Raw genomic sequence first — 14,191 nt, forward strand, 5'->3', positions numbered from 1 at the left:
CTGAAACCATTTCCCAGGGTCCTAAGGGAGCTAAGGCCACTTCTGCCAAAAATCCTACTCCTACTGAAAAGGATTCCCGATTCTTAGAAAGATGGAGCAAAAAAGTGTACACTTCTGCTACTTTGTCCATTAGGGCTTTAAACTGTCAGTTTCATATGTTTAAATACCAGCAATTTCTATTGTCTGTCTTAAAACAAAAGCTTACTTCCATTTTTGCCTGTGCAGAGGATAAGGAATTACATGATTTATTGCATGCCACTGAACAGGTTGGGAAGCATGGTTTACACTGTGGATTTGATGCCTTGGAGGCTTCTTGTAGGGCTGCGGCCTCTGGCACAGTCATTAGGAGGCATGCATGGCTAAAGGAACAAAATTTACCTGAACAGGTAAAGGCAAAATTATTGGATGCTCCTGTTCAGCCTAATGTTTTGTTTGGATCAAAAGCTGAAGAGGTGATTAAAAAGATGGAGGATAAGGTGAAATCAATGCAAACGGTTAAAGATTTCTTACAAGTACAGCCTCCTAGATTTAGCAGGAATTGGCCTTCGAAAAATTGGTCCTTTCCCACTTCAGACAGGCCTCAGAGGGGTAGATATAGACGTTCCAGGGGGAGGCCTCAATCACAAGCTGCTTATAGACCAAGACAGTGGACTGCTTTCACCCCTAGGGGAGGAGAGGACAGGTCACAATCATCTCAAAGGAAACAAACTCAATGAGTCCCTCTGTGGGGCTACAGGAATTTCTTCCCTGGAAGCCCCTCTCGGAGGAAAACTCTCTTTTATCAAAATTGGACTCTAATAACCCAAGACAAATGGGTTTTGGATGTGGTTTTAAGAGGTTACAAATTCCATTTTCATACCTTGCAAAGGCCAAGCGGATGGCCAGACCTTCCAAAACATCAATGGATGGAGGCCTTAAACCAGGTGGAAGCTCTTTTGGCTATGAATGCCATAGAACTGGTTCCTCTTTCAGAGAGGGGAAAAGTATTTTATTCAAGGCTCTTTCTAGTCTCAAGGAAGCAAAACTCATGGAGACCCATTCTGGATCTGTCGGTCTTCAACACCTTTCTAGAGATTCCAAAATTCAAGATGCTTACTCTACAGCAGCTACTTCCAATGCTGTCCAAAAATGCATGGATGGTAAGTTTGGATTTAAAGGAGGCATATTTACACATTTCCCATCAGGCAGGATCGCAGAAAATACCTCAGGTTCTTAGCCGGATTGAGGCACTTTCAATTCTCTGCGCTGCCCTTTGGATTGTCTACTGCGCCCAGGGTCTTCACCAAATGCCTGGCTCCAGTAGTAGCTTACTGCAGACTCAAGGGAATTCAAATATACCCTTATCTGGACGATTGTCTAATTCAGGCAGACAGCAAGGATGTCTTACTCCAGCATCTAGAATTTGTACAGAACCTCCTCAAGTTCCTGGGATTCTCTGTAAACAAAGTCCAATTTGACACCATCACAACAGATAACTTTTCTGGGTGCTCTTCTAAACATTCTGATGAAGTCTGCCTGCAGCAGACGATAGCGCTGAATCTACTGAATTTTATTTTTGTTATTAAAGAAGATTGTAGTCTGATCACGCGGAGTTTTATTTTCATGCTCTTCTAAACACCACAACCCAGATGGCATTTCTGACATCCGAAAAACAATTACAGCTGGCTTCAACTTTCAAAACCTCGGCAACTTCCTTGGCTATCTGCAAGGAAATTCCTGCAGGCTTTGGGTTACATGGCCTCCTGCATCCTTCTCGTACCATATGCAAGACTACACATGAGGAAAATACAGTGGTACCTAAAAAGTGTATGGTCTCAGCATTGCCACAGTTTAGACATACTGATCTCCGTCCTTCCTTGCCTTCAAAAGGAATTTCTCTGGTGGTCCAGGGCATGTGCTCTAAACAAAGATTCTAACCACGGATGCCTCGGATTATGCTTGGCAAGCCCGGTTTCAGGGCAACTGTCTGCAGGGCCTTTGGACAAGGATCAGAAGCACCTGCATATCAATTTGAAGGAAATGTTAGCCATTCAGAAAGCTCTATTGGCCTTCAGGAATCTTTTACAACCAGGACAACTACTAATACGGACAGACAACACCACAGTTATGTGGTACATAAACAAGCAAGGGGGATCTCATTCCTACCCCCTTTGCAGACTAACCATGGATCTATGGAACACAGCTCTAGCTTGCAATCTGGATCTTCAAGCTTTGTTTCTACCAGGGAAACAAAACTTCCTGGCAGACAGTCTGAGCAGAAACCTTTCGGATCCACACGAGTGGATGCTGGACTCCAAAATATTCAGGATAACAGCAGTCTGGGGATTTCCTCGCATAGACCTCTTTGCATCCCATCTCAATCATCAACTGCAGAATTTTTGCACCAGGACTTTCCACAGAGAAGCTTGGAAAGTGAATGCCCTGTCATTCAGTTGGAGGAACCTCGGGATATGCCTTTCCGCCTCTTCCTCTTCCACGGGTCTTATTGAAGATAAAACAGGACAAGCCCAAGATGATAATCTTGCTGGCTCCAAACTGGCCTCGGCAGTTTTGGTATCCTACTCTAAAAAACTATGTCTGGAGCCCCCTTGGGTTTTACCTCAGTCTCTGAACCTTCTGTCCCAACATCAGGGTCAGGTTCTACACTCTCATGTCAGAACTCTCAGCCTGGCGGCCTGGTTAATCCAGGGCCTTTGATTTCTTCTTTCCTACCCAAGCAGGTTATGGATGTCATTTTAGAAGCCAGACGTCCTAGCACTAGAAAATCTTATGCAGGAAAATGGAAAAGATTTTGTTCCTGGATGCAGGCTCAGGATTCTGATCCTCTTCTTCCTAACATTACCTTAATTTTACTTTACTTGACAGATCTCTTACATAAGGGTCTGTCTTTCTCTTCCATTAAGATACATGCCTCTGCTATTTCTGCTCATTATAATACAGACCCTCCCATCTTTTCCCACCAGCTCATGAGACCGTTTCTCAGAGGAGCTAAGAACTTAAGACCTCCTAGATCTCCTCCCATTCCTGCTTGGGATCTCAACTATGTTCTGGAAAAACTAACCTTGCCTCCTTCTGAGCCTGCTGCCTCTTCTGACATCAAGTTTTTATCTTGGAAAACAGCAATCTTGTTAGCCCTAACCTCTGCCAGGAGAGTTTCAGAGTTACAAGTTCTTATGGCTGTGGAACCTCAAGACAGGGTATCTTTGAGGACTAATCCTACCTTCATGCCTAAGGTGGTTTCCAAATCAAACTATCCACTTGCCAACCTTTTTCCCCACTCCTCAAAATAAAGGGGAAAGGATCTTACATTCCTTGATGTACACAGACAACTACATTTTTACCTGTACAGAACCAAAGACATCAGAAAATCAGAACAATTGTTTGTTTCTTATGCTTCAAGTTCCCAAGGTAAAGCCATTTCAAAACAGACCATTTCTAAATGGATTGCTCATGGAATCAGATTTTGTTATTCACACCATGGAAAGCAAATCCCAGGCAGTATACAGACTCATTCCACCAGAGCTGCTGCCACTTCTGTGGCCTTCCTCAGGGGAGTTCCTAGCAAAGACATTTTGGAAGCTGCAACTTGGAGTTCAGTGCATACTTTTTCTAAGCACTACAATCTACCTCTCTACTCTAAGTCTAGGGCAGGCTTTGCCTCTGCAGTCTTGCAGGGCCTTTTAGCCGCCCCTTCTTCTTTATGACCACCTCCCTTTCTTTCAGCTTTGGGATTCTACCCTACAGTCATGACTGCAACAGTGAGACACGATGAACATAGTACAGTTGTGTACACCTACCATAAATGTAGATGTTAGAGTGTCTTCACTGTTGCAGTCTGGGTTTCCCTCCCTCCTGTCCCCTCTTATTTTTACTTTTCACCATTCTTCTGAGGTGTATTTGCAAAGGTTTTGGGACCTTTTTCATTTTGGGACTCCTGACATCTGGGGCAAGAAAAACTGGAGAAGATGGCGTCGGCTGTCAGCTTTGTACTCCTGGCGCTCTGATGTCAGGGAGCATGGCTGAACAGCCGACGCTGGACCCAGACATTGGGATTCTGGCCGACCGAGGGCTGCCTGCCAGCAGGGGAGAACCCTACAGTCATGACTGCAACAGTGAAGACACTCTAACATCTACATTTATGGTAGGTGTCCACAACTGTACTTTTATCTATTTCTACTCCTAGTAATTTGGTGTGTTCTGTAGGATGGATGGTGGTGTCTTTTGCTGTGATGTTAAAGTAAGAGCTGTCTAGGGTAAGTTTGGTGGGTTGGAAGATTAGTCATTTTGTTTTGTTTGGGTTGAGTATTAGTTTGGCATCGGATAACCAAGTTTCAATAGAAGAAAATGCTTCATGTGTGACTTTTTGCAGTTCTGTGAGGGAGTGGGCTGTGCAGATGATGGTTGAGTCATCTGCATATTGTAGGAGTGTGCCATGTGTTGTGGCTGAGGCTAGATTATTGGTGAAAATAGAGAAGAGTAGGGGTCCCAGGATGGACCCTTGAGGAACTCCTATTGAGACTGATAGTTGGGGGGGATAGGTTGTACTGCCAAACAAACTGCTTGTTGGCGGTCAGATAGGTAACTCTGAAACCAGTTAATGACTGGTTGAGAGAAGGATAGGTTATTGAGAGGCGGAGTTTGTGTGGGACCATGTCAAAAGCTTTAGAGAGGTCTAGGAAGGTAGCTGAGGAGAGAGAACCTGCATTTTTATTTTGTAGGATAGTGTTAGAGAAAGAGAGTAAGGCGGTGGTGGTGCTATGGTTAGGTCAGAAACCGTGTTGTGTGTTGGAGAGGAGGTTGTTAGCAAGGAGGTGATCTGAGACTTGAGAATGAATGCATCTCTCTAGTATTTTGGAGAGTGGCGAGAGAATAGCTATGGGGCGGTAATTGGTTAGGTCTGTGGAGGGGCCTCCTTTGTGTAGGGGAATTGAGATTTTCCATAGTGTAGGAACATTACTTTCTGACAGAGATCTGTTCGGGGTAGGCTAGAGCGTCAACTGCAAGTTGAATGTGTTCACCTGGGAGGTTGTCTGCTGCTAATCTGGTGGTTTTAAGTTTAGTTAGTAGTTTTATTTTGGAGGTAGGAACAGGAGAGAAAGAGAAGCTAGTTGGGATATTTAGTTCTAGTTGATGGTGTGGGTCTATGGGGGGGGGGAGGTTGTATTGCCTAGCTAGTGACAGTACGGTTTGTGTGAAGTGAAAGAGGAAGCAATATTTTCGGAGGAGTGAGTTAAGTTAGGAGTGGGTGTACTTACTTTACCTGGGTGGAGGATGGAGTTTGAGGCCCAGAATTGTTTGGGGTTATGTTGGGAGGAGGTAAGGGCAGACTGGTAGTATTGGATTTTGTCCTGCTTTATAAGCTTTTTGGTTCTATTGCGTAGTTCTAGGAATTTTTGCCTTGTAGAGGGGGTTTTGGTTTTGCACCAGTTGTCCCATGCTTTATCCCTGTATTTTATTTCAGACTTCATTTTTTTTGTAGCCATGGGGATTGCTTGGCTCTAGTTAGGGAACGTCTTATGGGGGCATGGCTTATTAAGTTTATCTATGATTATCTATGATTCCAGAGTGGGGGATGGTGGTGAAGGCCTTGGTGAGGTCCGGATAGGCTGTGTGGACCGCCTTACCCTCAGTCCACAGCTCTGGAGACTGATTCGAAGAAGTCAATCAGGTTCAGGAGACCATATCGGCCCTTCACAAATTATTATTATTAAACAGCATTGGGCAGATTTTCATAAGCTCTCTCTCTAAACATTTTTAATGACCATGTACTTGGAAACAGCAGCAACAATAGTTGAGTGATCACAGAAACCATAAGATATTTAGTGTCATTCTCATTTAAGTGGATACAGTGAAGTTGTTGCCACCGTTTTTGAGCACTTAATACTGCTCTCCTCCCAAATTGAGCAGAGCTATATATGATAACCCTGGTATAAATTTGTCTACCCACCCAATCAAGACTTTCTGTAAAGGTAGCTGTTTGATCTCGAATGGCAACTTATTCTGCAGCTGGAAATCTGTTTTCTTAGAATCTGTCCTTTCAGAGCATCTTCTTTATTTGTTGGTGTAGACTTTAATGTAGAATTAAGAGGTCAGATAGGATAGGGTCTCTCTCGACTCAGTAAGGTATTGAGTATGAAAAAAAGTTTTGATAATTGTCTTGTATCTTTAAAGCTAAATGATTTATCCCATGCATAGCTCCCTTCAAATTATCTGTAGTATGATCCCAGTTATTGTCATCGGTGTAATGTATATATTGTCGTTGATGTAATACATAATTATTGAGCATGGGCTGGATAAGAACAAATGTAGGTTATTTCAAACACAAAGTGAAATTGGCTTGGCTTAAATGGCCCACAAAGGCAGCTACCCTAGTATTTAACTATGAACCTAGAAAGGATTTAAGACAGTTATTGTTCTTGGTTAGAAGTCTCGGATGCCTTTTTAAACGAGTAATATACCTGAATATGTACACACCAAAAGGGGCATTATATTCAGTTGTGTGTATGAAAATAGAAGAATATAGTAGTTGGAGGATTTCTTGGGCTCTTGAGGATATTCCCTTGAAAATTAACTGAGCCAGACAGGGTTTCCTGTCTGCTTGAAACATGATTGAATGAGAGCATGTCATGTCTCTGTATAGTTTATTTTACATTTGTTTGCCAGGATTGTCCAACTGCATACATGTCCATCTTCAGCGGAGGCCCGGGGAGAAAATCTCCAAATAGACAAACTTACATAGATTACACACTGAAGTTGGATAAGATTAGAAAATAAAACAAATTGATTTATGTACAATGACTTAGTGGTGCTCCCTAAATAGGGACTCACAATTCTCGTGGACAAACACCAATTAAAAGCAAGAGATGTCAGATTGGATATAGAGCTTTGTGATGTAGTTGCATGTTATATGTATGGATTATGCTTTCAGTTTATAACTTAATCAGGGTTGTTACATGGGCAAAGCCAGTTCACTTTGAGATGCTGTTTTTTTGAAGAGACTTTTGGAGGATTGTAGGGTTATATAGTTTGGCAACGAATTCCAGGTTTTGCCAACAAAGTTGGAAAATGGGGATTCATCAGCAGGGTTATTAGCTTTGTGGGTTTGGACCAGTAGGTTGGCTGACCGTAGGGATCTCTGGTTCCTATATGGCTTAATATTTATAAGCGAGGGGGTATCCTCAGAGTGGTACAGAATTTTGTGCGCTGAACTGATTGAATTAAGTTGGGCAGTTCTAGCCACTCTAGTTGTTTCAGGTTCTGGCAGTGGTGGGTTCTATAGGTGGAGACAGTGGCAAATCTGGCAATATGATTATAGCTATGGGAAAGCTTACCTAGTTTGGATTTGTTGCTGTTTGAAAAGTACAGGCGAGCAATGGTGGGTTCTATAGGTGGAGACAGTGGCGAATCTGGCAATATGATTATAGCTATGGGAAAGCTTACCTAGTTTGGATTTGTTGCTGTTTGAGAGTACAGGCGAGGCATATAAAAGAGTAGATAGTAGGTGTGACTGCGCAATTTTAGTCCTAGCCAGTGGGGTTAAGTTGTTTCTATACAGTGATCCAAGCTTCTTATTGATGGTCTGTATGGTTTTGTTGACCTGTAGGTCAAATTTTGAGATGGTCTATGATAACCAAGTTTGATGTGTTGATCTGGGGAGATGGTGGTACCATTGTTAGATGGGACAAAGAATGAAAGTGTGGCATATCTACTAGTGGGGCTGAAGAGTAGAAGTTGTTTTATTTGGTTCAGCAGTAGGCTTTGGTTGGCGAGCCAGTTCTCAATAGTGTTAATCTGCACATTGAATACAGGTAGCTTTAGGGATAGCAGTGGTAAGGTTGTTGATAAAAATATAGAGCCTAGTATGGAGCCTTGAGAAGAGAAGTGAACCTAGTATGGAGCCTTGAGGGACACAAAGTGTGAGAGGTAGCTGGCTGGAGAGTTTGCCTTGTCATAGTACCACCTGTTGTCTACCAGTCAGGTAGGACTGGAACCACTGGACTGCATGCTTATTGAGGGAAATAGATTTTAGGGAGAGAATGAGAAGTTCATGGTTGACCATGTCAAAGGCTTTTGATAGGTCAAGAAAGGGGGCAGAGAATAGCCTATTGTCATTCCGGTTTTGGTTTATGGTATTTGGAAAGGAGGGCTGAGGTAGTGCTGTGGTATGGCCTGAAACCATGCTGGGAGTTGGATAGCAAGTTATTCTGTGTAAGGTATTGCATTAGTTGCTTGTGTACACATTTCTCCATTTTGGCTAGTGGGGAAAGAATGGCAGTGAGTCTATAGTTGGACATGTCTGAGGAGCTACCACCTTTATGGAGTGGGATGATGTGGGATATTTCCTAGAGGGAGGGGATAGCGCTTTTCATGTAAGGTTCTGTTGATAAGGATAGATATGGGATATTCAATGGCATCTGCAGCTGTTTGTAAGTCCTCTGCAGGGAGGAGGGCAGCAGAGAGGGTGGTAGGTTTTAGTTTTATAAATGTTTTGATAAAACTAGTGGATATCAGTTGGAAGCTAAATTGGGGGTGATTAGTGAGTAGATTAGAGGTGTGGTTTAAGTTTTTGTGAGGTTTTAGCTGGCCGCAGTGGTGCAGTGGTTAGTGTAGTCACCTCACAGCAAGAGGTTCTACCATTTGATTCTCAGCTGGAGTGCCTTCTGTGTGGAGTCTGCATGTCCTCCCCGTGGTCAAGTGACATTAAAGATGTGCAGGTAGGTGCGTGCATGAATCGGTGTACCTTCTTTGAAGGTTGAGTGTCAGGCTGGCAACTCGGCACCATAAAAATCCACTGCCAATCATTAGCGGACCAGAGTTCCGCTGTGGCGACCCCTAACAGGGAAAAGCCGAAAGACATTACTAGTTGATTTGCTAGGGACTGGATTATTTCAGTGAAAGTTATAAGCGCCAGGTATGGTCTCTGGGGAACTATGGGTGTGGTTAGCTGGGGTTGGGGTAGTAGAATGACCTGGATGAAGTAGTTTATTTTAAGCCTGCCCAGAACTTTTCAGGGTTGTTTTGGTGTTTTTGTAGGAGATTTTGGTGTTTTTGTAGAAGATTTTGGTAGAAGTCTTTTTTTTATCTAATAAAATAGATTTTTTTGTATCATTCCGATATTTAGTTCTCCAGTTGCCCCAGATTCTGTTTCTAGTTTTGATTTTTAGATTTGGTATCTTTTCTACGCCATGGTGCTGTGATCTAGATTTTATTGTATTGGGAATCCATGGATACTTAGAAATTTTGTGTTAGTGAGCTATAGCATCTGCTAATAGCTTTTTTAGTTTTGACCAGTCAACTGCTTTTAGTTCATTTAGGAATATAGCAGTGTCAAGTTTTTCCTGTTTCTAAGTGTTTATATTTGGTCTGGTGAGGGTTTCCTGCCTTATGTTTTATGATATAGGTTAGTAAATGGTCACTAAGGTAATCTGGGAGAGTGCCAGCTGTGTACAGTTGGGGTTTGTTGTTAACTAGGATCCAGAATAGGATAACTTGCCCTGTTGGTCGGTTTGTTTATCCTAGTGGGAGAGGTTATGGTCTGTTTTAAAACCCAGATAAGTTTATAGGGGTGGGGGGATTCAGAGGAGCAGGGGTGCCAGTTGATATTGAAGTCACCAAGAACTGTTTTCTTGGGGATAGGTAGTGGATAACCAGTATAGGATATCCTCTAGGGTATTTAAGTTGTTGACTGGCAGAATGTAAGCACAGACAATGTTCAAGCATTTGTTCTGGTTAATCTGTAGTTTGGTTACGAGTTCTGCATTATTGAATTGGGGTGGTTGAATGGTGTCTCTATTAGCATATTTTTGTAAAGACTGCTATCCCACCTCCTTCCTTGTAGTACAGTCTAACCGGTGAATATTATATCCTGGAGGTAGTATCTCCTCAGTAGTACTAGGTTTTAGCCAGGTTTCTGTAACACGCACACACACACATTGCTAGGAGGGTGTGTAGGTTGGCAATCTTATTGTTAATACTTCTAATATTTAGGTGAAATTCTAGGAGGGGACTAGTGGGAGTAGAAAGGGGCAGATTGACTTTGGGAGTTGTGGTAGGGGAGTGAAGGTTATTTTGTGTGGGTGGGCCAGGGTTGGGATGGATGTCCCCATGTGTTATAAGGTTATAGTGACAGGATACTCTAAGCTTTAGGAGTTTGTTTATAAGTTTTATATAGTCTCTGTCTTTTTAGGATTATGTTTTGTGGCTTTACAGGGGTGATATTTTGTTGAGGGTGGTACATTCAGTGTGCTGGGAATGGTAGATTCAGTGTGCTGGGAATGGTAAAGTGTTTGTGTGAAGTCGTGGGTGGCTGTTTGACCATGTGGGTAGTGAATACCACGGTCAAGTTTTTATATATATATATATATATATATATATATATATATATATATATATATATATATAAATATTTTTTTTTTTTGCATTTTGTTGGGGGGGTTTGGGGTGTGGAAGAATGGAAGAGAAGGAAATGGGTTAAGGGGGAGGGCTGTTCAGTGATGTATGAGGCGCTGATGCAGAGAGGGGCAAACACGGACTCAAGTATTTCCTTAGGCTTTTGGTATGTATGGCTGTATGTTTGGCTGCATTTTTAATTTGTTTCTTTGCACCAATTTATGGATTATGTTTAAGCTGTATTTTATACACTTGCAGGTTAATTTTATAGCTTCAGGGTATAATTGTCAGGGCTATGTGAGGGAGCGCAGTGTGAAATTACTGTGTCCAGGGTATGTTAGGTGTAAGAAAGAAGATACTGGGGGCAAACTAGCTAACTTTAACAATATGGAAGGAGCCAAATTACTGTGGGGGACAGCCTAAAAGGTGCCTTTACCCAAATGAGCAGTATACAGTACTTGCTTTAAATTCTAATCTATGTTCTGTTTTTTAAACGCATACAGCAAGTTTATCAGTACAATTTGGAACTTTTAGCATTAGGAGCCTTATTTAAGGGCTGGGGAGTTTGGTGCTGTTGACACAGTATGGCTGAATTAAACAGTTTAAGCAGAAAGACTTTAGAAAAAGTACTAACCTTAGTTAAGTTTGTTATTGAGGGTAGACCAGAGTGGCTGTCTGTTTTATTTTTCTTTTTAAAAGAATTCCCAACTGGATGCAGACCTTCTAACTGTGTGAGCCTCTCAGAAAAGCAAGGCAACTTAACACAACTTGGGTCATATGAATGGCTTCTCCTATTCTTGACAGCAGATCTAGGAACATGGGGATAATAACTAGGAAAGTGGTCATGGGAGCTACAAGGTGCCTAGTCATATGCACCCTGAAGTAACAACGTTTAAAGGTTCTTGCTAACTTGTATTGTAGTTTTCATTGACTTGTTCTTGCTAATTTCACTTATTTTTTATCCGAGCTAATACTGAATCGTTTCCTTTTGTATCTTCAGTTTATACTGTAGATGCTGTTTAACCTTCATTAGTTATAAAAATGTGTTCCTTTTAGGTGAGGCTCTGGTTTCAAAATCGCCAGCAAAATCTGGAGGCAGAGCATATGTGCCAACCTATGGAAATGGTGAATACATCGAATCAGGCAAGTCTTTCTGGACTAAATGGATTTGAACTAATTCTATTCATTGTTGACACTTTTTTTCTACTCATTCAGTATCTGAATGCATCTATTTGTCAGCATTGAAGAGGCTAATTGGTTAATAATAATTAATATTTTATTCTTTTCTTGTCCTTTTTCCCAGTAAATTTATATGTCTGGCACTGCAGTGTACATGATGAATCATTTCCATAAATTTAACGTAGTGATGATTGAAGTTGCTATGGGCAGCCACAGTGGTGCAGCGATTAGCGTTGCCATCTCACAGCAAGAGGTTCTCCAGTTCGATTCTCGGCTGGGGTGCCTTCTGTGTGGAGTCTGCATGTCCTCCCTGTGGTCATGTGGGTTTCCTCCTGGGTGCTCCGGTTTCCTCCCACATCCCAAAGACATGCTGTAGGTGGACTGGACCCTTTAAATTGGCCCTAGGCTTGAGCACATGCGTGTATGTGCCTTCTGTGGAAGGTTGGGCGCTGGGCTGGCAACTCAACACTGTAAAACTCCACTACCAATCATGAGCGGACAGGTGATCTGCTGTGGTGACCCCTAACCGGCAAAAGCCGAAAGAAGATGATTGAAGTTGCTAAACAAAGTGGAATAGCAGCACATGAGGTTTTTTTATTTTTATTTATTTATTATGAATACTGAATAAGCAGAGCAATTGTACAAAGAACCATGTAGCAACCATAGCATAGATGGGTCTTACTTGAATGTAATATGAACTGACATAATGCCATTGTAAAACCTGGCATACAGGTTTAAAGATTGTTTCAAATGAACAAGAGGCTTGATCCAAGCTCATCCTGCTAGACAACCACGTATATGAGGTTATCACTTCACATAACAGTACAAATCCCTTGTAATATCCACTGAGATTAAATTTCAAGTGCAAAATTAGTGTTGAAACTGCATTTGATAATATTACCAACTAGTATATTACTGAACTACTAATAGGACTTTCCCCATTGTAAATGCCCAGCAACCGTAATTTCTTTTGGGGGAGGGAGTAATGATTTTGACTGCCAATGCACTGCTGTAATTACCCTAACCAATATACAGTGGCTATTGGAGCATGACCAAAGGCTGTGCAAATAATATGCTCTCTTTTGCTAAGCCCTCCAATTGTCCACCCTCTTGATCACAAGAATTGCCAAAAATAATTAAAAATATTTAAAAACTATACTTGGTGTGACCTTCTATTCCCTTCTGAGACAACATATCTTATGGCACTTTTCCCTACTAATATATGTGCCTAAGATTTATTCCTTCTCACACCTGTTTTCATTAAAAACCTTATCTTAAACATATGTAGCTTTGTAACCTATGACTGACTGGGTGCTTCACGGAGCTGGGCATATCTAGTTCAAAGATTAGCAGATTTGTAAGGGAGATGTTCTTGCTACACAAAGTCCACCTAATATTCTTTAGTTGAAGATATTGCCACCATCAAAATCCTAATGTTCAGACGGAGATGACCATTCATGTACAAATCTGAGCATAAATCAAATGAGTTACTAATATACTCTTATCACAAGATAAGATTATTATTAACCTTCTAGGTTCATAGGTAGGTACCAAGTTATCTCCCAAGGGCATTTATAAGCCTAGCCAGAGTGTGTTGGCTTTTGCTGCCCCATTGATTGATTAATTAACTGATCATCTGTCAAGCAGAGGCAATCAAGTGATCCCAGGGGTGTATTTTCTGTTGCCCATCCACTCATCAAGGTTTCTCTTGAAGTGTTAGTGAAGGGCTCTGCCTAATCTAGTTTGAAATTTTGTTACAAAATTTTGTTACAAAGCATGGGGAGTCTCTGACAGGAATCTATCCCACCAGCATGTTCTATTTATTGTTGTGGCAAGGTTTAGCTCACTAGAGTGTGTGGCTCGCAGTGACTTGGATTTCTTTAGGTGGAGCATGTCCAGCAATTCTGAGTTGGACATGGCTTTGTAATTCACAGAGATCACCTCTGATTAAACGATATGGCACTGATTACAGCCAGAGTTTTTTTCAGTTCGGCTGCATAGGACATATGTTTTGAGGCCAGTAATCCTCTTGGTGAGGTACTTTTGTGGTCTTTCCAGCTGTTGGAAGTGTCTTGTGAGGTCTCAAATGGGGCATTGTACTCTGATGGGTCTGATTAGTGACTAGTAGAGGGGCACTATAACTTCTTTATTTCAAGATGCAAATCCTTTAGTAATTAGATGGGCCACATAGAAGGATTTCCTAACTACTTTGGCAATATGATTGTCAAAGGAGAGATTACTATGTACCCGGGTTCCCAAATTTCTTATTACCTCTTCTGTATTAAGGTGGCTGCCACCTATGTGGTAATTCGTGGTATTTCATTTTTCCCAAATGGGATGACTATGCATTTTTTGGCATTTGGCTTGAGGCCATGACTTTGACACCAGGTGTCCGTCTCAGTAAGGCCTTTTTGGAGGATGTCCATGTCAGCCGGAGAGTCAGTTATGGCTCCCAGTTTGCAGTCATCGGTGAACTTGGTTAGCCATAGTCCTCCTGTGTTTGCCTGTACTTCTGAGAAGTATATGCCAAACAGTAGGGGTCCCAGGATACTGAGCCTTGCGGGACACCACTTGTGACTGGTTTAGAGTTGGACCTGGCGCCTGCTATTCCTACCATAAATAC

At 41.9% G+C, this 14,191-nt stretch overlaps 1 protein-coding gene across 2 annotated transcripts in view; it reads left to right on the forward strand.

Moving 5' to 3' along the window:
- Positions 1 to 14,191, forward strand: part of LOC122808684 — a 91,739-nt gene that overhangs the window by 66,290 nt on the left and 11,258 nt on the right. Inside the window, exon 6 of one of the 2 annotated variants that reach the window (XM_044079664.1) lies at positions 11,446 to 11,532. The exons of the other annotated variant lie outside the window; for it this stretch is intronic. Within the exon in view, the coding sequence (XP_043935599.1) occupies positions 11,446 to 11,532 (87 nt within the window). The remainder of the gene's footprint in view (positions 1 to 11,445; positions 11,533 to 14,191) is intronic. 2 annotated transcript variants of the gene reach the window in all.

Source organism: Protopterus annectens, chromosome 8.part0 (genome assembly GCF_019279795.1).
Source record: "Protopterus annectens isolate FY-2018-M chromosome 8.part0, PAN1.0, whole genome shotgun sequence".
Taxonomy (NCBI): domain Eukaryota; kingdom Metazoa; phylum Chordata; order Ceratodontiformes; family Protopteridae; genus Protopterus; species Protopterus annectens.